The sequence below is a fragment of the Amphiura filiformis genome, chromosome 6 (genome assembly GCF_039555335.1).
Source record: "Amphiura filiformis chromosome 6, Afil_fr2py, whole genome shotgun sequence".
NCBI classification, from domain to species: Eukaryota; Metazoa; Echinodermata; class Ophiuroidea; order Amphilepidida; family Amphiuridae; genus Amphiura; species Amphiura filiformis.
In genome coordinates, this window is record NC_092633.1 from 4882009 (window position 1) to 4905942 (window position 23934).

Below are 23934 nucleotides of genomic sequence, written 5' to 3' on the forward strand. Positions count from 1 at the left end.
GTCCGTCCGCCAGTAGAACAGGGTTTCTTTTTTTAAATCAGCGGCCTTATCGGTTCCTTTTATCTATAATAACCACAAAATGACACCTACTTATCTGGTGACTAACAAAGGCCGAATTGCAAGTGGTCATGTGTCAATCAGAATTATATTTGAATAGGAATTATTTGCGGTTACATGAGAAGTACCGACAAGGAAACGTGAACGAAAAAAAAAGATGAAGAAAAAGAATGAAGGAGAAAGAAAACAGTAAAGAAATGAAACTTGTAAGACCTATAGACCTAATAGTAATGAAACTTCTCCGTAGCGCTAATATAATAAGTTTTATTATAATCTGAGCTTGCGAGCGCATTATATAGACCTAATAGTAAATATAAACTTCTCGGAGTTATAGTTATTATTATACGCATGCATAGGCCTAATAGTAATAAACTACTCCGTAGAGCTATTACAATAAAAAAATATATTATTAATATAATAAGAAAATAATTTATTTAGCTTCCGAGCGCATCAACTCCGACAGTGGATTCTTTGCGCTCGAACGCAGCAATGATCCACCGTTATTTTAATAAGAAAATCCATTATTTTGCTTCCGGCGCAGACCTAATAGTAAATATCAATAAACTTCTCGGAGTTATAGTTATTATTATACGCATGCATAGGCCTAATAGAAATAAACTTCTCCGTAGAGCTATTACAATAAAAAATATATTATTAATATAATAAGAAAACAATTTATTTTGCTTCCGAGCGCATCAACTCCGACAGTGGATTCTCTGCGCTCGAACGCAGAAATGATCCACCGTTATTTTAATAAGAAAATCCATTATTTTGCTTCCGGCGCAGTTACTCCAACAGTGGATGTTCTGCGCCCGAGCGCAGCAATGATCCACCGTTATTCAATAAGAAAATCTATTATTTTGCTGTCAATTCGGTTATAGGGGGCCTACTAATAGCAATAACCTTCTCGGAGTTTAGTTATTATACGCATGCATATTATTTTTTATTAATATAATAAGAAAATAGGCCTATTAGTTATTATACGCATGCATGTTGTATTTTATTAATGAAATAAGAAAATAATTTATTTGACTTCCGAGCGCATCAACTCCGACAGTGGATGTTCTGCGCCCCCCGAGCCACCAGTATTATAATAAGAAAATGTATTATATTGCTTCCGAGCGCAGTTACTCCAACAGTGGATGTTCTGCGCCCGAGCGCAGAAATGATCCACCGTTATTATAATAAGAAAATCTATTATTTTACTTCCGAGCGCAGTTACTCCAACAGTGGATGTTCTGCGCCCGTTATTATACGCATGTATAGGCCTAATAGTAATAAACTTCTACGTAGAGCTATTACAATGATATTATTAATATAATAAGAAAATGATTTATTTTGCTTCCGAGCGCATGAACTCCGACAGTGGATGTTCTGCGCCCGAGCGCAGAAATGATCCACCGTTAGGCCGTATAAAATTAATGTTTTGGTTCTCGTCCAGAGGATTTTCATGAATTGATGAGGAGGGAGGTTTTTTTTTTTGTTTGTTTTTTTTTTCAATGTAAAATTAGCATTGTCAGTAGTTTTCGGTCTTCTCCAACAGTGCTCGAGGAAGCGATGAGGCCCTTTTTTTTTTTTTTTTTTTCAAATGTGAGATTCTGAGGATAAACCCCTAGAGTACCACAAAAAGACTTGGAAGTGATGCTTGTTCTCTAATAAACTTATTTATATGTATGAAGATTTCATAAATCATTCCAAAGTCTAAAAAATTGAAAAATCTAAAAAAAAAAAAAAAAAATCTGACAAATCCCAGAAATTGAGGAGGGAGGGACGAGAACCAAAATATTAATTTTACACGGCCTTATTATAATAAGAAAATCTATTATTTTACTTCCGAACGCAGTTACTCCAACAGTGGATGTTCTGCGCCCGGCGCAGCAATGATCCACCGTTACATATAAGGGACTGCGCCGGGCGCATCAACTCCGACAGTGGATGTTCTGCGCCCGGCGCAGAAATGATCCACCGTTATTATAATACTAAAAATCTATTATTTTGCTTCCGAAGCGCAGCAACTCCGACAGTGGATGTTCTGCGCCCCCGAGCGCAGAACATCCACTACCGGAAGTTCTGCGGAGGGGCGCAGGAGCTCCACTGGTGGATGACGTACATACATGGTAGAATGCAGGGCATTAAGTAGTTTCAATTCATGAGAAATAAACTAAGTGATTGCAAGAAATAAGCAATTAAAATGCAAATGATGATATGAAAGTTAAAAATATTTCTTTGTTTACACAAATGCTAAGTCACAGGCTTTGATGTAATTAACTATCCTCGAACTATCAAACTTTGACAATGCATACTAAATGTACAAACTCTCAGTGCAAATGCAGTAATTCAGCTGAAATGTTGCATATTATATTGTGTCCAAATTTAAACAAATCAAGCAGAACTTGCGTGCACAATCTTATGCATTGATCTGTTGTTTTCTTATGTACATCCACAAGCATGAGTACTTAACTCTATACTCTTTATATCTCAAACAATTGACTATAAAACACAGTAGATTTCTGTGAATTTTAAATATCTTTCTATTTTGTTTCAACTTTTCAATGCTAAACCAGCCCTCTGTTAAAAAGACAAGCCAACTTTGAAGAAGCCATGAAGCAACGTCTACAGTCCTTAGAAACCGTCCTTACCCAGCTGCAGCCATCAGAATCAACGACAAGCACATCAGGTAGGCATGCTCTCATTGCTTAGTATAGAGGGCCTCCTTCAACTCAAAATTATGACCACAGTAAAATAGCTTAACTTTGTAATCCCCAGGGAAATACACAAACATTTTAAATTTGGACACCAGCTGTGCCAGAAAAAGTGTCAATGGTTTGTCCTTGATACAGAATTTACCATGCAGATAGAGATAGTTAGATTTTATTGAATATAGAGAGCTCCTTCTATTTTGTGTAAAATGGATCGCCATGGTGAATGCATTACTTGCTTTTTTGTGCAGTAAGGTATTGTCAATGATGGCCGCAGACATGGCTTGAAAAAGTGGGGGATTTGGGAAGCTCATTCCCAGGAAATGTTGGTGTTTGGAGGGAAATTCTGGTATTTGGAGGGAAATTGTGTCTTTTTTATGTATAAAAGCATGCTATAGATTGTGGGAAATTTAGCTTGCTTCCCGGGAAATTAACATTTTTTTGAGCCACAGAATTTGTAAAAAACACTTTTCCCCATAAATTCGCTAATCTTTGCCCTACAGACAGGTTCGACCCCTCTTTTTTAAAGTTTAATAGTCACCGTTTTAAACAAAACAATTTCCATGTGAAATATCCTACTTTTCTAATCATTTCCACCTCAGGGAATCCAGCTAAAGACAAACAGCTGCTGCAACAACTCAAACAGAGTCGTAAACATCTGGAAAATCTACAGCAAGAACATCGTGACCTAAAAGAGAACTTTGTTGTGTTCAAGGCCAAGTCTGGGTTCAAAAGTGTCTGTGCGAAGAAGAAAGATAGTGATAAGTCGTTTGTAGTGCCAAGAGCTGTGATTAAGCCAAGGACAGGTTAGTTTTCATTTGTTTGTTTGTTTGTTTGTTTGTTTGGTTTTTGTTTGTTCCTTTAACTCTAGTTTTGTCTAGTCTAGTCTAGTCTAGTCTACGATAACATAATTAAAAAGTTTGTTATTCCTTTATTGCTTTATTGCTTAGACTAATCCATTATTGTTATTTGCATCATCAGTTGAGAACCATTGCATCTCTCCACCAATCATGCCATGTGTAAAGAAATCCACAGCTATTGGAAACACTGATGTGCAGTTTATGAAGATTGTTAAACCTAATGCCAAGGTAGGAAATCTGAATTCTATCATTTGTTATTTCATGAGTGTATCAGCCTGTAGCCTATAATGTGCTATTCCAGTTGAAATCCATACACCCCCTGTGAAAGACATGACCTTAATCTCCCACACAGGGAGTGTAGATTTCAAATGGAGTCACCCACTCAGGTAACCCCATTTGAAATTCATACTCCCTGTGTGGAAGATTAAGGTCATGTCTTCCATAGGGGGTGTATGGATCCTGATGTGCACTGTTGTTATGCATTACCAGATTCTTAATGCTACTACCTCAAGGTACACTGCTGTGCAGCTACTTCATTGGTACTCCCCCGAGAGTACCTATGTGGGTGCTCTTGAGTACCCACACAGTAGAGTAGACAGTAGACACATCAAAATTGCACGTACAGTACACACACTGGTACTGGATTGGTGCTGCTGGGTAGCAGTTTAGGAATTTGGTAGTATTGTAGTGTAAAGCATATTTCATTTTTGGGTTATAATATTGTGTCTAATTTGTGCATCTGAACAGGCCTCCTCATCAGATCCAGACAGCAGTAGTCAAGCATGGTCTATGACACCCAATCCTGAACTACAAGCCAAGCACAGTAAGTGTATCTTTACTTACCACTCAGACTCTGAAGTAGGCCTGGCATTTTCGGGTAATTTTGTACTCGGGTACCCGCCGCAATTTTCGGCGGGTAACCGGCACCAAATTGCAAAAAAAAAAAAAAAAAAAAAAAAATTAATATTTTTTTAAAGTTTTTATTTTTTCGGTTTTAGTAGTTCTCTGGACCTAGACCTAAATGCCAGGATCATTCATGGTTGACCTAAAAAAAATTTAAAAAAAAAAAAAAATTCAAGATATTTTGTTATTTTTATATGAAAATTGATAATTTGTATTCATGTCATAGTCTATTAATGATTTCAAAATGTATTGAATTTGAATGCATTTTGAAATCATTAATAGACTATGACATGAATACAAATTATCAATTTTCATATTAAAATAACAAAATATCTTGAATTTTTTTTTTTTTTTTTTTTTTTTTTTTTTTTAGGTCAACCATGAATGATCCTAGCATTTAGGTCTAGGTCCAGGGACACTACAAAACCGAAAAATAAAAACTTAAAAAAAATTTTTTTTTTTTTTTTTTTGAATTCAGTACCCGGGGGGGTATTTCCTACCGGGTAATGTAATCTCGGCGGGTACCCGTTTACCCGACCGAAAATGCCAGCCTTACTCTGAAGTCATTGTAGTTATGTGAAAAGATATCAACCAAGACTTCAAAAAGTGGATGCCATATTGAGCATCTTTCCAGCTTAATAAAATGAGATAATTATAGCATTACCCTGTATTAAATGTGTGCTCAAGTAAAAATTTTGGGGTCTTTAATTGATTCTGGATAAATTTAGCTTGGGCTCACCTCCTGAAACTTCCGGGCATTCCGGGAAGGGATCAATCAAGGTCACAAGGGGGTCATATTTACAGAATGCTCCAATTATGTCAAGTAATATATCAAAATACTCGTATGGTCATGAGGATTCCAAAAATGTATAGTTTGTTATGCATCAGACCTTTCTAGAGGGTGTTTTGATGAAAAATTTCCAAAGGTGAACAACCTTTTTGAATTCTGACCGTAGTTAACAACATCTGATTTTGGTAATTTTGGTGTCTAATTATATGTTTTCTTGCATATTGGATGTGTACAGCCTTTTTGCCAACTGAAATTGTTGACCAAAACAATTTTTTGCCTGTGCCGAAAATCTGACAAGGGGGTGTTGGATACGTTTAAAATTTCTATGATGCATTGTAATTTTCTTACAAGCACATGAATTTTCTAACGAGAGCTATAATGATAATTACCAACTAAAACCATCAATGGAGTGTCACACCCCTCCCTCGACAGGAGCATGATTGTAGTAACCTATAACTGGAAGATGGCAAATTTGGTGGCAAATTTGAAACTGAGATAAAGGCAAAATTATGGAGTAAAAAACAATAAAATACATAAGAAAATACACATCACAAAACCTTATAACTTTAGAACCAAGTTATAGGTTACTACAATCATGCTCCTGTCGAGGGAGGGGTGTGACACTCCATTGATGGACCTTTGGTGTTTTTAGTATATGATAGCCTAATGTTACCACAAGGTAATAATTATAATAACTCAATTTTTAAAAAATGCCTCCTTTGGCCCCCATGGAGCAGATCATGTCACAATTATGGATTAATAATATACATGTATTTGCATTTGCCTTGGTTTATTTCAGCTGCAGAAATATTGCATGTACTCAACTCAGGAACTGTAAAAGACCTGAAATCATTACAAAGCATAGGAGAGAAGAGAGCCAAACTGATTCATAACTGGAGAGAAATGTGTGGCAAATTTGAAAAGGTAATGAATAGCTGGAAAATGCAATAAATCTGATAAATTCAACTTTCCAACCAGGCTTGCTGTTATTATTCTCTCAACAGATATGGAAATCAAGAAAACATTGGGCTATTCCATTTATTATCACACTCCCCCAGTGGAAGATTTTGGAATTATCTTCTCCGTGGGGAGTATGAATATCAAATGGAATTAACACATTAGGCAGCTCTATTTGAATTTCATACATCCTCTGAAAAAGATTCAACAAGTTTCAAATGAAGTTGCCTAATGTGTTCATTCCATTTGAAATTTATATTCCCTCTGCTGAATAATATTTCCAAAATCTTCCACGGGGGAGTGTGGATTTTAAATGGGAAAGAAAACATTACTTGTAGAAGTGTTAGAGTACTTGCCTTTAGTGCATGAGGTCCCGGGTTCGATTCCCGGCAGTGGCGATTTGCTGGGATATTGACTTGGAAAAAAAAGTCTGAAATTAATTGGCAACATCTGTAGATTAAATTCAGACTTCCACTCTCCCATGGTTCATTTAGAATTGGGTAAATGAATCATGAAAGTACTCCGTCCTTCGGAGGGGACGTTAAGCCGTCGGTCCTGTGTGCAGAGAGTCATACCTGTACATGTATCACGCAGCCAGTTTCAAAAAGAGTAGGGTGTTAACCCCTGACTGTTCCTAAGCCATCCCGGTGTTCAAATGGACCCCAATGGAAATAAGCTTCAATAGAGGCTTTCTTGGGTTATCCAGGGTTGTCAAAACCGAACAAATCAAATCCAAAAAAAAAAAGTGTTCTATATTTTTGATTTGGTGTAATAAGCCCAATCACCTTTGTAACTTCTGGTTTTTGAGAGCAGTTTTGGGACACTTTGACCTCTGACATATCGGGGAAATTGCTGAAATTATTATTAATTTATTTATTATTGTCATAATGTTATCATTAAAAATATTTAAATAATTAATTTATTCAATAACAATGTTTTTTGGGGTTTATTTTCATTCTTGTAAAACATTTTAAGATTATATTTTGTACGCACAAAAACCAATTTGTCTGAATTTTCCCCAATAGGTCAGAGGGCAAAGTGTCCCAAAACTGCAAAAACTGTCCCACAATACATTGCAAACTTCCAATGCTGATTTGGCTTTTTGAATAGTGTAAGAAGATAAAATATTGTAACTTCAGGTAAATCAAAGCATCAATCCTGCAAAGAGGAGTCCTGAAGAGTTAATTGAGCCATTTTCCCCACTGTATATATTATGCTATTATTTCTTGTTCTAATATCCTTACAGATTGAAGACTTATACAAAGTAAATGGTTTGCCAGCAAAGACAATAGATTCAATCATAAGAGTGAGTATAATATTCTTGACCCTTTGAACACACACACGTGCCTACAAGTCCAAATGTGCTCATAATGTTGTAAAATCGAACAAGGGTTAAACCGGTTAACACTGCGAGGATCTTACGTCCGGACGTAAGCTATAAATGGGACGTAGTTGGGTATAAGACCTCATTTTTCGCCGTTTAATTAGGTTGCCGTAGCAAGGTCCTCGTTATGCACAAGGTCCTCACTGTGTTGGTGTGTTATGTTGGAGTCCTCACAAATAATGCAAGGCAAACACACACCCCCACCTATGTGTAATCACCTCCAAACGTGGACGCTGTTTAGGACTATATAAACATGGAACATCGGAAATGTTCGCAAAATAATCACATGGACGCGAGCGTCTTTACAAGCCCGCGTAAATACACATAAACGCTCCTCAACTGCGTGCATTGACGAAACGCACAACTGGCGTAAGTGCGCGCCTAAGAACTGCGTATGATGACCCATTTTTAAAAACTGGGTCATCCCTTCGTAAAAACTTCGATATGAAAAGGTCCATTGGATGCCTTCCTTGCATAAATTGATGGAAACAAATCTGCTCAAGTCGATGTTATACTTGGAAATTTGCTTTTTGTGTATAATTTGCAATACATTACCTATGATGGAGTTGTCCCAGATTTGGAAAAATAATCACTGGCCAAAGTTGGCAAACCTCCCATGGTGTATTATGTAATCAGTTACTAACTTGACCAAGTCATTGTGGCTATAGGGGGAAGGAATTTGTTGTATTACATCATCACCTTGTATAAAGATAGCCATGAATACATTATTTGTATACAAAGTGTTTTGGTTCAAGCACCCCTGTTTACAATCTTCACTCAGTATGACCAATTGGATTTTTGGAAATCAACCAATACTTAAAAAGGACATGATAAATTCTGACAAAACTTCACATTTTAAAGACGTGAAAGCAGAATTTTATGATTTATTTTACTAATTACTATAACTGGACAAGTTTTTAGGTCTTAAAACTGTGTACTTGAACCAAAGAAGGCATGCAGGTTGTATTTAGGGAATTAGGGATTCAATCATGTTTCACCGTTGTTCATCACCGATTAACAACGATGCATCAGCGTCATCTGAGTGTTTTACTTCGCGAGGGTAGCAACAAAACCAAAATTAACAAGCTTAAGATGTCTTGCAGTGAAAACAAGCTAAAGATGTCTAATTCACATGATTCTTTCATACGGGATGTTCATTTGTCATTGCCACTCAAGAAGATTGCAGTGATTTCTCTGTTGATATCAGCAATAAAAGTAAAAAAAACTAAAGAATAAAGATGTAATATTTAGCTGCTACCTCCGACATAAGAGAATTCATGTTTACGCACACATTCCAGACATGACGAATTTTACTCGCTCATGCGTCACACGTATGCGTAACATTGGTTCACGTATACGCTACTGGACTATGGATCCATCACTGATTAACAACGCTTGGCTCCTGTACAAAATAGTACATTTAAATAGGATGACATCAGACAGCGAATAAGAGGGATGTGTATTTCAAAACACGAAAGGATTGTTTTGGGGTGTGTACTATCTTCTTATTGTTAACATCAGTCATGACTGCTACTCTCTATTTATTGATATTTGAGTCATTTTCTTCGTTTGAATCCACAGAATAATCTTCTATGCGGTCCTGCATAAATACTTTCAAGGAAGACAACAGATAGGAATGTACATAAATCAGCCTTAGGGTATCTCAGGTATTAAGGAAGGAATATCTTGCATGAGAAAAATGCATTGAATATATTATCCAAATGTTTGCAGCACTATATGTGACCGTCCACGACAAAACGCTCGTAACGTCGGCCCCTGGTCAATTTCGTTTTCTTCCGTGTTTAGAAAATATATATCATAAGCTTTACAATGGTATATAATTTGACTTCAAACGATATCCAGAAGCAGAGTTATGGTTTGCTAAACTTTGCTCCTTCATGAAAAGGGTACATTGTTTCGGTGCTACATTATTTCTCTTTTTCCACATTCCTGGTATTAAATATCAAATGGTCAAAATTGGCAGTCACTTCAAATCATCCCCAAGTCAACGAGGTTCAGGAATGTCCTCTCATTGTTAATTGTTGGTTAAACCACCACTTGAACAGGATTTAGCCAAAGCAAACAAAGACTAGAGCTATTTACGAACTCTGCAGAAGTATAGAAGCTTATTATCCTCTTCAACAATAGGATTAATGATTGGTTTAAAAAGTGTTTGACACGCACTAGCGAAATGAGAAACATGTAGCAGCAACTTGAGGTACATATGAATACAACCTTTATGCACATTTTCAGAATATAATTTGCAGACTTTACGAGCAGTTTGTGATGGACGGTCACATATTTGGAATATACTTGTGTAGCATTTTTTCCATGTAACTCAAAAGATCTTTAGGTTAAGATGGTGCTTAATTAATTTTTTAATTCACTGCAAGATCAATCTCATGGTCCACACGATAAAGGCAAACAAACTTTTCTTTTTCTCGGTTGAGTCGACAGGGCTTTTATAGTATCACATCAACTTATACTGGAACCTAGGATTGAGTACAGATATCAGAAACTGGGATGGACACCCTTCTCTTTTCGAATAGCTCTGACACTTAAAGTGCACAGGGATGACTCTTGTACTTTGGACCAACGGCTTTATGTGACTTCCTAACCACGAAATGCCGCACACAATAGCTATATAGTCCATCAACTGAGAAGTACAAAGCAAGTCTGTGGCATCGGGGGTCAATGCTTTGTGTCACACGCATTGCATGTTAAAAAATGTGATACATAAAGAGCGTGGTACGTTCAGCAAGTACAAATCAAGCAGTAGTTGGCGTCCTAAAGAAGCATTCACACACGCATTGCACTGAAATAATTATTCTCATACCTCCAGTTTCCAAGGTCTATTTACTTTGTACTTCTGAGTTGACGGACTATTATATGCACATGCTTATGGGGGTGAGAAGAAATTGTACAAATTATGATATCCTGTAAATGAACTGAGCACATTTGCTCAGGATTTCCGATCTTAGGACCATTTTGGGAGAGGAAGAGAATTATCACATAAGGCTAGCTCAAGGCTTATATTCTCGCCGATGGAATTTACCCCGCCGACAGCGGCCATCTCACCCTCATGATATTTTAGAATGAAAACAAAGAATCATCTTCAGCTTGTGTCATTCATTAAAAATAAAAGTTGCAATCAGAACTTTGTCCTCTTGCCACTGATCATTAGGCTATCCCATTTGAAATCCATACTTGGCATTAGGTCACCCAAAAAGGGGGTGTAGATTACAAATGGAGTCACCCATTCAGGTTACCCAATTGAAATTCACACTCCCTGTGTGGGCGATTAAGGTCATGCCTTCCATAGGGGGTGTATGGATTTCAACTTTAAATAGCTCATTGCGACTGCCACGATTAGCAGTGAAATAAGTTTGTTACACATGGGTTTGCTGGCTTGGTCAATAAGTTAATTTGTGATGTGATCAAGCAAAATGAGTCAGATGTCGGAAATACTGATTTTTAAGATATAGCCAATAATAAATAGTATGAAACTTCCTTGGTATTATTTCATTGTTGAGAGCAACACTATAGCCATATATCTGGAACCGTAAGTCTAATTAAAATGGGGTTTTCAGCAAAATAAAGCTCTGAGAATGGCTCATGGAATGAAATTGAAAACTGAATTTTGATTTTTATTGACATCAGATTCATTTAACTTGTTTGCATCACATATGGTGTTTGATTTTATTAGTGTGTCAGGACTCGGGCCATGTATGTATTTGCTCACACGCATTGTAATATAATAATGACAAAGAAATGAGAAGAAAGGTTTTTTTTGTGATCACAACTAAAAGTGTGGTATGGACAATTGCATGAATCATTTTGACTTGAAATGAAAACAATGAAACTGCATTTTAAGGGTTAAGGGATCTAGAATGAGCGTTTATGGCGTTTCGACAGTATTTTTGTGGGACATGAGAGCACCTCGGACGTGTCGAATTGCATTCTGAATACTGAATCATGTCTTTCTGATATCAAATCATTTTCATTTTTTGAAATTCACGATATAATACAAATTTTATGACAAATTATTAAAATTTGATATTTTTCTAATTTTTGATATATAACAGTCCTCGAAATAAATTTTATAAATCTAATGATATATTCTTAAAGTGTATGTAGCTGGGAGGAAAAGCCGATGATCAATTGAAAATTTTGACCTTTTATATTGAAGATATGGATTTTTTTCCCAAAAGACCTATTTTTTTGGTGTTTGGGAAAAAAAATCCATATCTTCAATACGAAAGGTCAAAATTTTCAATTGATCGTCGGCTTGTTTAGTTTCAAAACAACTTGAGCACGGAAAACTTGACCTTATATAAGCGCTCAATTTTGAGACTATCGCGGTAGGACATGAAAGTATGCTTTACACAAATTTGATTTCAGATTCTAACAAATTTACAAGGATATACAGTCAAATAAGTTAAGTTTTGCTTCGCAACATGCAATCCCACCATATGTATGTAAGTCGCCATGTTGAATTTGTCACTTCAGGGTCGCGCAATGCATTACTGGGAAATAATTTCAGTCTCCATATTGAATGCTATACATCGTAGGCACATCTTTGAAAGCGTAAAAAATATTGCATCGCAATTTTGACAATTGTATCCCGATATCATTGTATGGTGCGATATTGCCCATGGCTACGACACACAGGGGATGTGAATTTCAAATTGGATTACCTGAATGGGTGATTCCATATGAAATCTACACCCCCTGTGTGTGAGATTAAGGTCATGTCTTCCATAAGGGGTCTGTGGATTTCAAGTGGAATACCAAAATTTTACAAACTTGATTTGCATAGAGTGGAATAAGTGATGTTGTTGAATTCTAGTGCAGTATGAATGATATGAAATGTTTTAACATTTAAAAAATGCTTTTCCATTTTCAAACTAACATGCCATGTATTATAATATGTATATTTGTATATATATTTACTTCAAAAAATGTAAATAAGCTTCATTTTTTTATGTTTTTACAATGTTCAGTAGACACTAAGACACTAAACACAGGATTAGTACATACTGTACTGTCTGTAATAAAGCCAAGCGTTGTGCAATTTTTCAATTCACTTTCACTCCCAGCAGGAACAATGAATGGCAAATATTCTGAATTAACAATCTGGTATGACCAATTTTCAAAAGATATACTCTTTTCTGTTGGCAGTGGTGGTAAATTGCAGTTTGTCATGTGTAAAATACTAAGACTAACAGTTATATACAAGTAAACACAACACAAAATGAAAGTCCCCACTCCAATAACCCATCATAAATCTGAACCGGCTTATGTAGTGACGATTTGATTGACAGTCGTGTGCAGCGTCAATCAAATCGGGAGGGATGGAGGTGACCTTTTAAGTTTATACCATATTTGCTACCAAAACCGCTATATTGAAAGATTGATAACAGTATATGAAATTTGGTGTAGAGGTGAATTGCAGAGCATGACATAGTGAAGTCTGAAACAACCCCAAGGTCATATTGATCAGCTCATGCCCTAGTATTCATCAGTAAAACATTAATGTAACAATCCATGCGTTTTAAATTAACAATTGAATAAACCAGGTACTTGGGATAGCCAACAGATAAGCGAGCTTGGCCATGCATAGAATTCCAACTGTGTGATCATTTTGATTTGCAACTTTTGAAAATGCACCAAATTTCATATATTGGTATCAAATGTGGTATCAAATAAGCGCACACAACCGTATCAATCAAATTGTTAAAGTCATGATCGGGTTTAGATCTATGGTGGATCATTTGAATGAAGACTTTATTTTAGTGTTGTGTTTAGTTCCATAACTAAAAAAATAATAGTAATGGGTGATTACATTGGAAGATTTTGCTCTCCAAATCCATTCATGCAACTCTGTCATGAGCATTTATATAATGGAAATAAAATCATGACAGCTACACTAATCAATTGTTTTGTGATATTTATGTGTGAACTTGAAGTGTTCAAAGAACTTTAGGATAAAATTGGGAAAACTGAAAGTTTCAAAAGAGAAAGGCTGACAATTTGTATGTAGGAGTGCCATCTATTATGCTCCCCCTCCCCATTTATATACCTGGGTGGAAGGTGGCAAATTATACAGGTGAAGAGCATTGAACCTGTAACCTTTTAATTAGGCTTGAATCCCTGCACCATCCTATCCACTGATTAACAAATGAAGCAAATTGATCTGTATACTTCCTGCCATAAACCAGACACTCTGGTGACTGGAACCTGTATCTAGCGGATCTAGAGGTTGTGTATATGACGTATCATACCGTTAATATGGCGGACTACTCAAATGCATTCAACAAAAGCATGATTGCAATCAAACGTGACAGTTCGTCTCACACACATAACAAATGTACTACGATCAAATAGGTTGATGACAACATTTGATTGAATGGACTGCACTGCACCATGATTACGGTGTTGGACACTGGTTCAAATCCTTTGTTTGGAGCCAATCAATAATTTCATTCACAACTTCTATATACGGTACCCCCTGTCATAAACCAGACACTCTGGTCACTGGAGGTTAGTCAAAATTGTACATATTAATGTAATGGGACCCAATCACAGACCTGAATCTTTTTAGCTGATGTCCTCTTTTTTTTTATTCCTGAAAATATTGACATATTATTTGTTATTTTCAGCCCAATTTGAGCTTTTTAGCATGATTTTGCAGTATTTTTCTCTTTAATCATTTTCCTCTCTTTTTTTCACAAGTGGTCAGTTTCAGGTCTGCAATCATAATGTGACACCAGACAAGTACGTCAGCATTTCTTCAAGCATGAATATGTATAATAAAAGTACCGTAGTGTTCAATATGTTTAATAGGACGCCTATACTAAAAACTATACTGTATAATTTATGGACTTCTTTCTGTTATTTTTAATGTACCGAAATACTGCTTTCTCTGTGGCAAAGCCTAAACCCTTCTCTAACCTCCCATCCAATCCCCTTCCGCAACAATCAACTAGTCATGCATGAGCAGCATTGTAGGATTTAACATTGGTAAGGGGAAAAGCGCTCATTACATTTCCCAGGGATGCCAGTTTTCCGGATATTTCCGAAATCCGGACCGCACGCGTTTAAAAAAAAAAATTCGGTCGGCGGTCGCAAAAAAATCTCCGTTGGAAGGAAAAAATCTGAGGAAATGAACCTTTTAGCTGTATCCTTTGGCTTTGTGTAGTCTGCTGTGAACATGGGGGTGGGGGAGGTTGGGTGGGGTGGTTGAGTGTGTGTAGGACTATGTATTTCCTTTTTAGGCCTACTATTTTAGTCCCAATTTGTAGTGACATCACTCTGTCTCTGTATGTTTAACATACCGAATTGTACAAATTACTCTTATCATACAATGTCCGGGTACAATGTATTCTTCATGCACAATCATAAGTACCCCCCCCCCCCATGTGGGCCCCCTCCCACATACCCGAAGGGGGGTAAAAAATTTGATGAATCATTGTTTTTATATTATGCATTACATATATCAATTTCAATCATGTAGGCCATGTTATTAGGCCAAAAAAACACTTTGAAGAATGTCTCCCATGTACAAAAGTATAGGAAACGGAACATTTAAAACCACTTTTTTAGGATGAAGGAAGCATTTTTTCAAAAAAAGTCTAAAACAGGTTTTTTTAATCAAAAATGGTCTCTTTTGGGGTGCTAAATCTGCTAAAATGTTTGTCGTCCTGAAATTTTAACCAAAAGGTGGGGGTGGGTGGGGTGGGGAGGCAGTAGATGCCAAGCACAAATTGTTAATTATTGTTTTATTTTTCTGCTTCACATATATCAACATCAGCCATATTGGTCATGTAATAAAGCCAAAAAACATTTTTTAAGAGTCTTTGTCTCTTAAGCACTTTTTATTAAAAGTGTAGAACAAGCCAGGAGCTTTGAACTGTTCTTTTTACCCTCTGAAATGGCCTTTCCTGTGGTGCTAAATGTGCAGAAACCATCTGGCTTCGGTTGCCCCTGGACCCCGCCAGGGGCTCTTAAGCGGCCCCTGGACCCCACGCCATGAGGGACGAGAGCTCCGCTCGCTACGCTTCGCATTTAGTATTTTATGAAATATTTTTTTCCTTCTCAACTTCAGGAGGCCACTGGTATCCCTGATTTCCTTATTGAAAGGGTCCCAACACATTTGACAAGCATAATTTATAGGTACTGATATACATTGCAACATTTGACTTCCAACACACCATCTACAGCTCAGGACTCTTCTTTTATCTTTATTGCTCAATAAACTAACAAAAACAAACTGACTACAATTTAATTGATCTTCAGTTGTTTTGTGAACAGAATTTTATTTCAAAAGTAACGTTCAGTACATAGTAGTACCTTCATTGAGTTACAGGTACAAATATACATACATGGCAACATTTAATCTCCAATACACCCTGCCTAAGGCTTATTAAATATTTTCAGTATTATACAATAATATATATACATAGTCTATACATTGTTATACTATTTGTTTGTACATGATCTGTTTAGGGTGTTTCAATTTAACACCATAGTTCTTTATCAATAAATGACTTGTTACTTCGTAGAAATAAGGCAGGCCCACTGGCAAAAGGTCCATGAATAGCAGTGCAGGCCTTATCTGCAGGCACAAAGGCCTTGTGGAATGCTACCAAAGTCATCAAGACGACTCAATTCCAATTTCAATATCAATCTTTTCCTATCTGCAATTTCCAATGGCATTCTTTTTGACATTGGGGGATCCCGGATGGGGTTGAAAAACATTTATAGCAGGGTTGGCGCGATTTAAATCAAATGATTTTTTTTCTTAAATCACTGATTTAGATCAAATTTTTCAGTTTTTACCGTTTTTGATATTAAAATTTAAGTTAATTTCTATCTTGAATTGCCTGTTTTACTTCATTTGTAATGGTTCTCTACACCTTTTGGATACAATTAAATACCTCTATGATGTCATTTTATCTCTTGCTAAAAAATCATTTTCAAGGTGCAGAATTCAACAGGTTTTTTCCCATGATTTTACCAAATTTTTTCTTTGAAATTTTCACATAAACATGTTTTGATTTTTTGTAAATACCTGATAGGATTGTGATTTTTTTTTTTAATAAAAAAAAATCGCCAACCCTGATTTATAGTGAATCCTGCACCTTAATGGTGACAGTTTGTGGTACAAATGCACTTGAAGTGCTCAAAATATTTTGAACTAAAATGGTGAAATATGGTGTAAAAGGGGAACAAATTTGCATGATGAGCGCATTTTAAGGTTACAATGACCAAATATGAGGTTAATTTGGTTAGAAACCCACATTGAGGCATCAACATTGGGGGGGTGATTGTATGGACAACCCCTCCTCCCCTAATATTGGGAGGATTCGTCTCCCTCCCCAGATCTAAAATATTGGGAGGATTCATGTCACCCCCCCCCCCAGATCTACACCTATTGTTGATTTTGGAGTCTTAAGAAATGTCACAAAATCTGGACCAGAGTAACATTACAATCTGTTAAACATGTATTATGGTTAAATTTAGAGAAACATCAAAAATGAGTCCTAATTTTTCAACTGGAGGGGAGAGAGATTTGTTAATTTGCTTAAAATTTGATATCTTGTCATTAAAATGGGATATTACCAATTTCTTATTTTCGGACAGGCTTATGCTGATAAAAAATATTTCAACATTTCCAAAATAAAGCGAGTGGATCAGACCGAGTTACAAATTTCACAAAATAAAATTTTATACATGCTTGTTAAATTGTAACAACATCTTAAAAATTAAGTCATGGTTGTTATGTGTAGCCTGCCATTAATGACTTGGCTTCTGTATGACCGACCGACCGACCATCTGGACAGCTGACCAACCATCTAGACCATAACATTACATTAGCCCTACACAACACCTAATGTCTCTAGATTTTGTATCCACTCTTGTATCTAGGGTCTTTGATATTGATCAATAAGATTGAACGTGTATGGGCCGCAGACCACCATGGACACATATTGCATTTCTTACAGAGTCCTTGAGTGGTTAATAACATCATATAATCATCCAAGTAACTAATCAAAACAGACAAGACCTTTCAGATTTTAAGCATAACTCATAAAATCGTACAAAGCAAAACCACTACGTATGCATGCATCCCAAATGATGCAGTGACCCAATCACCCTAACTCATATTATGTGCATGTTTTTTGGCCGGGCCAGTGATACACCTGTGGCTACCGGTCCCCGATGGAGTCTCATATGGAAACGTAGTCTCTTTTGCTGTCAAGAGTGTTCACTGACTCGTACTACAGGAAAATCCCTATGTCGATATCAGTCGGAAGGCATCCCTTGTCATATTTTGAAATCTTAAAAAAAATCCAAAAAAGATATCAACCCGGGCCGTTCAGCATTCTATATGTTATAGTTTTCCCTAATTTAAGCTGTAAAAGTCATAAATGTAGGTTATTGTCGCACGGCGGACGGAAATTAAAAGCCCACCTTTCTAGTCTCAAAAATGCCTGATTTTCAGCGTCTGTACAGAGATTTCATGTATTTCGCCGGCTGAGTGATATTCCTGAAGGCCGTATTCCTGAACGTATTGGCCGATGATGGCGGGGTTTTCTATATTCACTTCATAATTTATTCCCCAAAAATATTATGTAAAGTTTTTCTGATTGGTTAAAAAATGTCGTCGGACGGTAGGCTCAACGTGAAGCCCCGTCCAATCACGCTAGTCGTGACCTGAGCGTAATATGCAAATTCTAAAGTGGCCGGATGTTGTGTTGCTACGTGTGCTGTGCACTGAGTGATGCATAATGCATTGCCCATGTTTGTTGATCACTGACCTGTGAAGATAACAAGCACACACACAGAGTATGCACAGAGCAAACTGTTCAACATTTAAAGAGACTTTTGGCCCAAAACGTTTCCATATGGGGGTCGAAACCCTGGGGAAAACTCCAACTCCTTTGTTCATCTTCTCTCCTCTTTTGTTCTTTCTTTCCTTTCCGATAGCCTAAAACCACTTTCACCGATTGGCTCAATACATAATATACTAGTAGTCCTTTTTTATTTCCCAATCAAGATAGTTCTTAGAGACTGACAATTCAGCTTATAGTGCCCTCAGGGTAACTTTTTAACCCCATGAGAACTACCTGCCGATTGGCCAAAAAGTTTTCATTATCAATTGGACCAATCAGCAACTTTGTTCGAATAATTTCACCATACAAAAAAATTGGGGTGAATTATTTGCAAAGCTCCATTCTGATTGGTGATTAAAATGAAGATATCATGTAATTTACCAATCAGAGGTAATGTTAGATCGGCAGGTAGTGCTCAGGGAATTAACATAACCAACTCTTTTTAAGGAGTCTCTGACATAGCAATAAAATATAGGAGCAAAATATGTAATTATACTAGTGAAATTTTACACAGCAATACAAATTTGTTTCGTGCAGATGGTTTAACCCATCCACAATCTTCAGATGAGGTGCATGCGAGAGGGAATTTAATATGAATGAGATTTTCTTTATAATTCAACAGTCATGTCTAATAATTCAAAAATATACATAAATATATGAACTTCCTATAAATATGTAAAAGAAACATTGGTTAGCTGGAATAATTATGATAAACAATTATGATTAGTAATAAATATATATGGTACTATTAGATTGCACATATGGTAAATACAAATAGGAATAATGTAACACACACAAACAAAAAATATGTAAACTCAACCTAACCTTTTTTCTCATTGGTCCAAATTATTGTGTAACTTAATTAACATGAACAAATATAAAATGTAAAACAACTGGCAACCTACCCAATACAACAGTCAATTAACAGCATGTATATTTTAAGAAACTGTCTTGTCAACATGTTATGACCTACATAATCCATTGGGCTATTCCATTTGAAATTAACACTACCCCTGTGGAAGATTTTGGAAATGTCTGCCACAGGGGGAGTATGAATTTCAAATGGAATGGGTGCATTAGGCAGCTCCATTTGAATTCCGTACACCCTCTGAGAAAGATACAACCTGAATCTTCTCATGAGGGAGAGTGAGTTTCAAATGGAACTGCTAATGTGTTAATTCCATTTGCAATTCTTACTCCCTTTGTTGAAGATACTGCCAAAATCTTCCACAGGGGTAGTGTGGATTTTAAATGGAATAGCCCATTTGGCTTCCTTGAGACAGTGATGATGGAGAAAGTTAAGTGATTACTCAAAGCATAATTTTGCTCACCTGAGAGCTTTCGTAATGTATCACTTTTCCTTGTTTACTCCGTTGATGGACTGGTGAATGATGCATGTTACTGGTCAGAGACCGCCAGATGTGATGCGTATCACATGTCTGGTGCTGACGCAGTAAGGATTTGTAAGCTGCGGAAAGTTCATGGCAGCCCTGGTTCCTGGTTTAAGTCACTTTTGTTAGTTACATCAGTACTTTGTTGTATTATACGAGCACATGAACAGATGCAACACCTTACATCGCACACCGACACCGCCTGGCTAATAATTATTTGGTGCAGCAGAGACATTAAAATGAATACACGGGATCGATACACATGAATTGCTATGCACGATTTTGATATCAGACGAAAATCTTCGGATACCGGGTTAGAAAATGATGAATATCTCCCGTAAATGAATTTTTCTCAAGAAACCAGATGTGGTCTCATACACTTGAAAATACGTGTTGAACAGATATGATGGTCGCTAGAATGCGCTTTGAAAATTGGCTGTGCGCTTTGAACTCAAAATCGGACCAAAACTCTAATTTTATATTGCGTTGGTCCTGTATGGACTACAACGTGTAGTACAGCTGCACTCACTACTAGGCAGTATAAAAGTCGATGACCATTGACCTCAATGGGGTATACAAGCTTATTCACGCACAACCAAGATCGATTACCCGGCTATTGTGAGTAGCCTAAGTCATGTCCCTCGACTAATTATTCGTCTCAAAGAGCTTCAAAGGTCTGAACCAAATGGCCAATCGTGGCTGTGGATTCAACCTACCATGGCGATTTCTGCCATGAAGATATAGGGTCGATGACACTGTGCATCGTGTGTGTTAACATGCCAGTTCTTTGAGTCAATGCACGTGATATAATACTGCACCCACTGGAGCACACACTGACATCACTGCCACGAGGAAGCCAAATGGACGGTATAGTACCTATATTCATGCAATAGCCTGGATCTACCACATTTAATGTACATTGTACCATATTCAGATTATTGCTACATTCTTTAAACACACAAGTGCATTATCATCACCATTATCATTCCAACTTGTATAGAGGGTTGGGGAAAAAGTTCCAACTAGGGGGTGACATTATGATCGGAAGCATCACATAAATCAATAACCTGTTTGATACACTTTTATATGTCTTTGTGTTATGCTCCACCTTATAAATAGTTCATCATACCTGTTCAGAACATGGTTTTACAAAGCATAATATGAAGAGACTATCTCTATCTCCTTCCACATTGCCCCAGTGATGTTAAGGTGAAGCTTCCAGAATTTACCATGGGATTATAATAAGAAATTTACCAACTTTTTACAAGTTACGGGGTGGGATTTTTATCGGACATGGGACTATAATGGGATGATTACGGTTCTTGACCTGTTTACTTGAGAGAAGTTCAGCTCTTTTATGCTAATGAAGTGCATAATGCAACGTAAACAAGGATGTGGGTCTCTGATCTGATTGAATCATGTCATCAAATCTGCACCATTGCTGAACAAGACGACTCTTATTAGCATCCTGTGACCCTATCATGACCCATTTTGCCTTTAGCCACCTGAGCAATTCCTGCCGATCTAACATTACCACTGATTGGTCAATTACATGATATGATATCTTCACTTTAATCACCAATCAGAATGGAGCTTTGCAAATAATTCACCCCAATTTTTTTGTGCGGTGAAATTATTCTAACAATGTTGCTGATTGGTCCAATTGATAATGAAAACTTCTTTTTGGCCAATCGGCAGGTAGTTCTCACGAGGTTAAACACATTAAACAAGGTGTACACATCAGCAAGTGCTAAACTTCTCCGGCAATCACACACCAATATTACAGCACATGTTCAATTTGAAACAACATAATTTTATGGCTGAAAAAGTATAGTACTAACAAATAATTAGTTACTAAAACAATAGCACTATCTAAATGTAGAAATTATTTCACAAATCAATACCCAGCTAAGACAAAAATGTTTTTAGAGCGTTAAACATGTTTTAGTGTTGGCCCAAATGTTTTAATAACATTTAATTGTTGGGTTATACAAAAGGTCATGAACACGCTTTTTAAAACGCTTTACATTAAAAAAAAACACTACAAAAACATTTTAAAAATATTGTCAAAATGTATAATACATTTCGAAAAAAGTTTTGCAAAATAAGTTGTCAATGCTTGAGACACATTTTGTTAGCAAGTTTTCAAAAATGTTTTTGAATGTTATAAAAACGTTTTATACCATTTCTATACCCTTCAATAACCTGACATTTAAATATTTTCTGTAGAAAGTTTTGTTTGTTGGGTAATCATAAAAAAAAGCATTTAGAAATCTTCTTAGTATACCATAGAATCCCATCTACAAGTATATATGTGACCATCCAGCACAACTGAGCCCTGAAGTCGCCAATCATCATTTTTGAGATATTCAACCAAAATATTCTGCTTGAAATTAGCTTTAAAATGATGTATATCATGTCTATAGTACTTGACATTTAAGTAGTGACAAATCAATAAAACAGTCAATAAATCCTTTATTTCCTATTGTTTATTGTTAAGTTCAATGGAGCATATCTCAATAGTGGCACTGGCGACATCCGGGCTCAGTTATGGGGGATGGTCACATATGTGATGATCAAGCAAAATCAGTCGAACTCAGAAATATTGATTTTGAGATATAGCCAAACGAAGGAAATATTTTCTTTTGTTTCCTGTTGTTTTGAAAACCCCTTAATTGCTCATATCTTTGTAACTGGTTGTTCAATATCAATGTGGTATTCTGCAAAATACAGCTTTGTAAATGTTTTTCACCATCTAATAAGAAAATTTCTGAGTTCCGAATGATTTTGCTTGATCGCATCACATATGCCTCTAAACAAGGGCTTTTGTTTTTTGCTAAAGAGACGATAGGCAAACACTCTGCATCTAACAGTACACATTTGTACAGCCGCCTGTATCAGCATTAAATATAGTTGCTCAAACTCCAAATGTTTTTGTGGAGGGTGCCTGCCTTTTGTCTCTTTCATCAAAAAAAATCATTTAGAGGCATATGCTTGTAGATGGAATTCTATGGTATGGTGTTGTGCAGTTACATTTGAATTAGCATTGTGTCTTGTTACATTAGTGGAACCAATGTTTTTTGGCATCCTATACCTCAAATGATAAAACTATAATTTTAGACCTATTATGACCTTCTACCGCTTGTGGGAAGTATAGGGGGCAAACAGAAAAATGGAACCAATCCTAATTTTATTATTTGAGGTATAAGGATTCTAAAAAACTTTGGTTGCACTAATGTAGCAAAGTAATACCCCAAATACACAGCGCCATGTACTATATCTTACTTTACTGTTTGGTAAAACAAATGGTGATTTAAAATAGAAAAATACTACTGCTGCATGCTGATCATATTATCTGGGATGACCTTTTTTAAGTATATGGCCAAAATAAACACACTTTGGAATGTATAGGCCCTTAGCATGATCATCTCAAAATGAGCATATGACCACAAGCCATTAAATGTATCAACGCTACATGCGATTAACACAAGTTGAACAACATGCTCTGCACGTTAGCCATAGGGTTCAACATAAAAAGTCTTAGTTTTGAGATATTTTCTCAAAATATCAAGAGCAATCTTGAGAACCGCTGAACCAACTCTAGGCTTGTTTGTACTCATTTTAATGCATTTTTCATGCTGATTCCAAACATGGTCATGAAAATTTACAATTCTGACATTTTTGCATTTTTTTAAAATATTGAAACTTGTTGTCTGCAGTCGACACCTGCATGGAGAGAGTTAAAAATGTAACAAGGCTACATGTGATTAACACAAATTAAACAATTTATTAAAGACCCATTCAGTAATTCCAGCACAATTGTACAAAAATTAAGTTGTTTATAAAGTGCTTAAAAATGAAGGATAAGTCACTCAAATTGTCATTTGGTATTTTTGAAATGAAAAATTTGGCAAAGTAACGAAGAAAACATCAGTATTGACGAAGCTGAAGTACCATTCAAATATGTGTAGCCAATTTATATACTGTCAGTATAT

The 23934-nt window shown here is 36.3% G+C and overlaps 1 protein-coding gene across 1 annotated transcript in view; it reads left to right on the top strand.

The window, feature by feature from the left end:
- LOC140154857 (kinesin-like protein KIF22-B) overlaps nucleotides 1–11584 on the top strand; it is a 44524-nt gene extending 32940 nt beyond the window's left edge. The window contains exons 11-17 of the mRNA XM_072177505.1: nucleotides 2622–2734; nucleotides 3359–3562; nucleotides 3738–3844; nucleotides 4364–4439; nucleotides 6109–6233; nucleotides 7513–7572; nucleotides 9232–11584. Coding sequence (XP_072033606.1) covers nucleotides 2622–2734; nucleotides 3359–3562; nucleotides 3738–3844; nucleotides 4364–4439; nucleotides 6109–6233; nucleotides 7513–7572; nucleotides 9232–9258 — 712 coding nt within the window. The 3' untranslated portion in view covers nucleotides 9259–11584. The remainder of the gene's footprint in view (nucleotides 1–2621; nucleotides 2735–3358; nucleotides 3563–3737; nucleotides 3845–4363; nucleotides 4440–6108; nucleotides 6234–7512; nucleotides 7573–9231) is intronic.
- Nucleotides 11585–23934: the final 12350 nt, after the last annotated feature.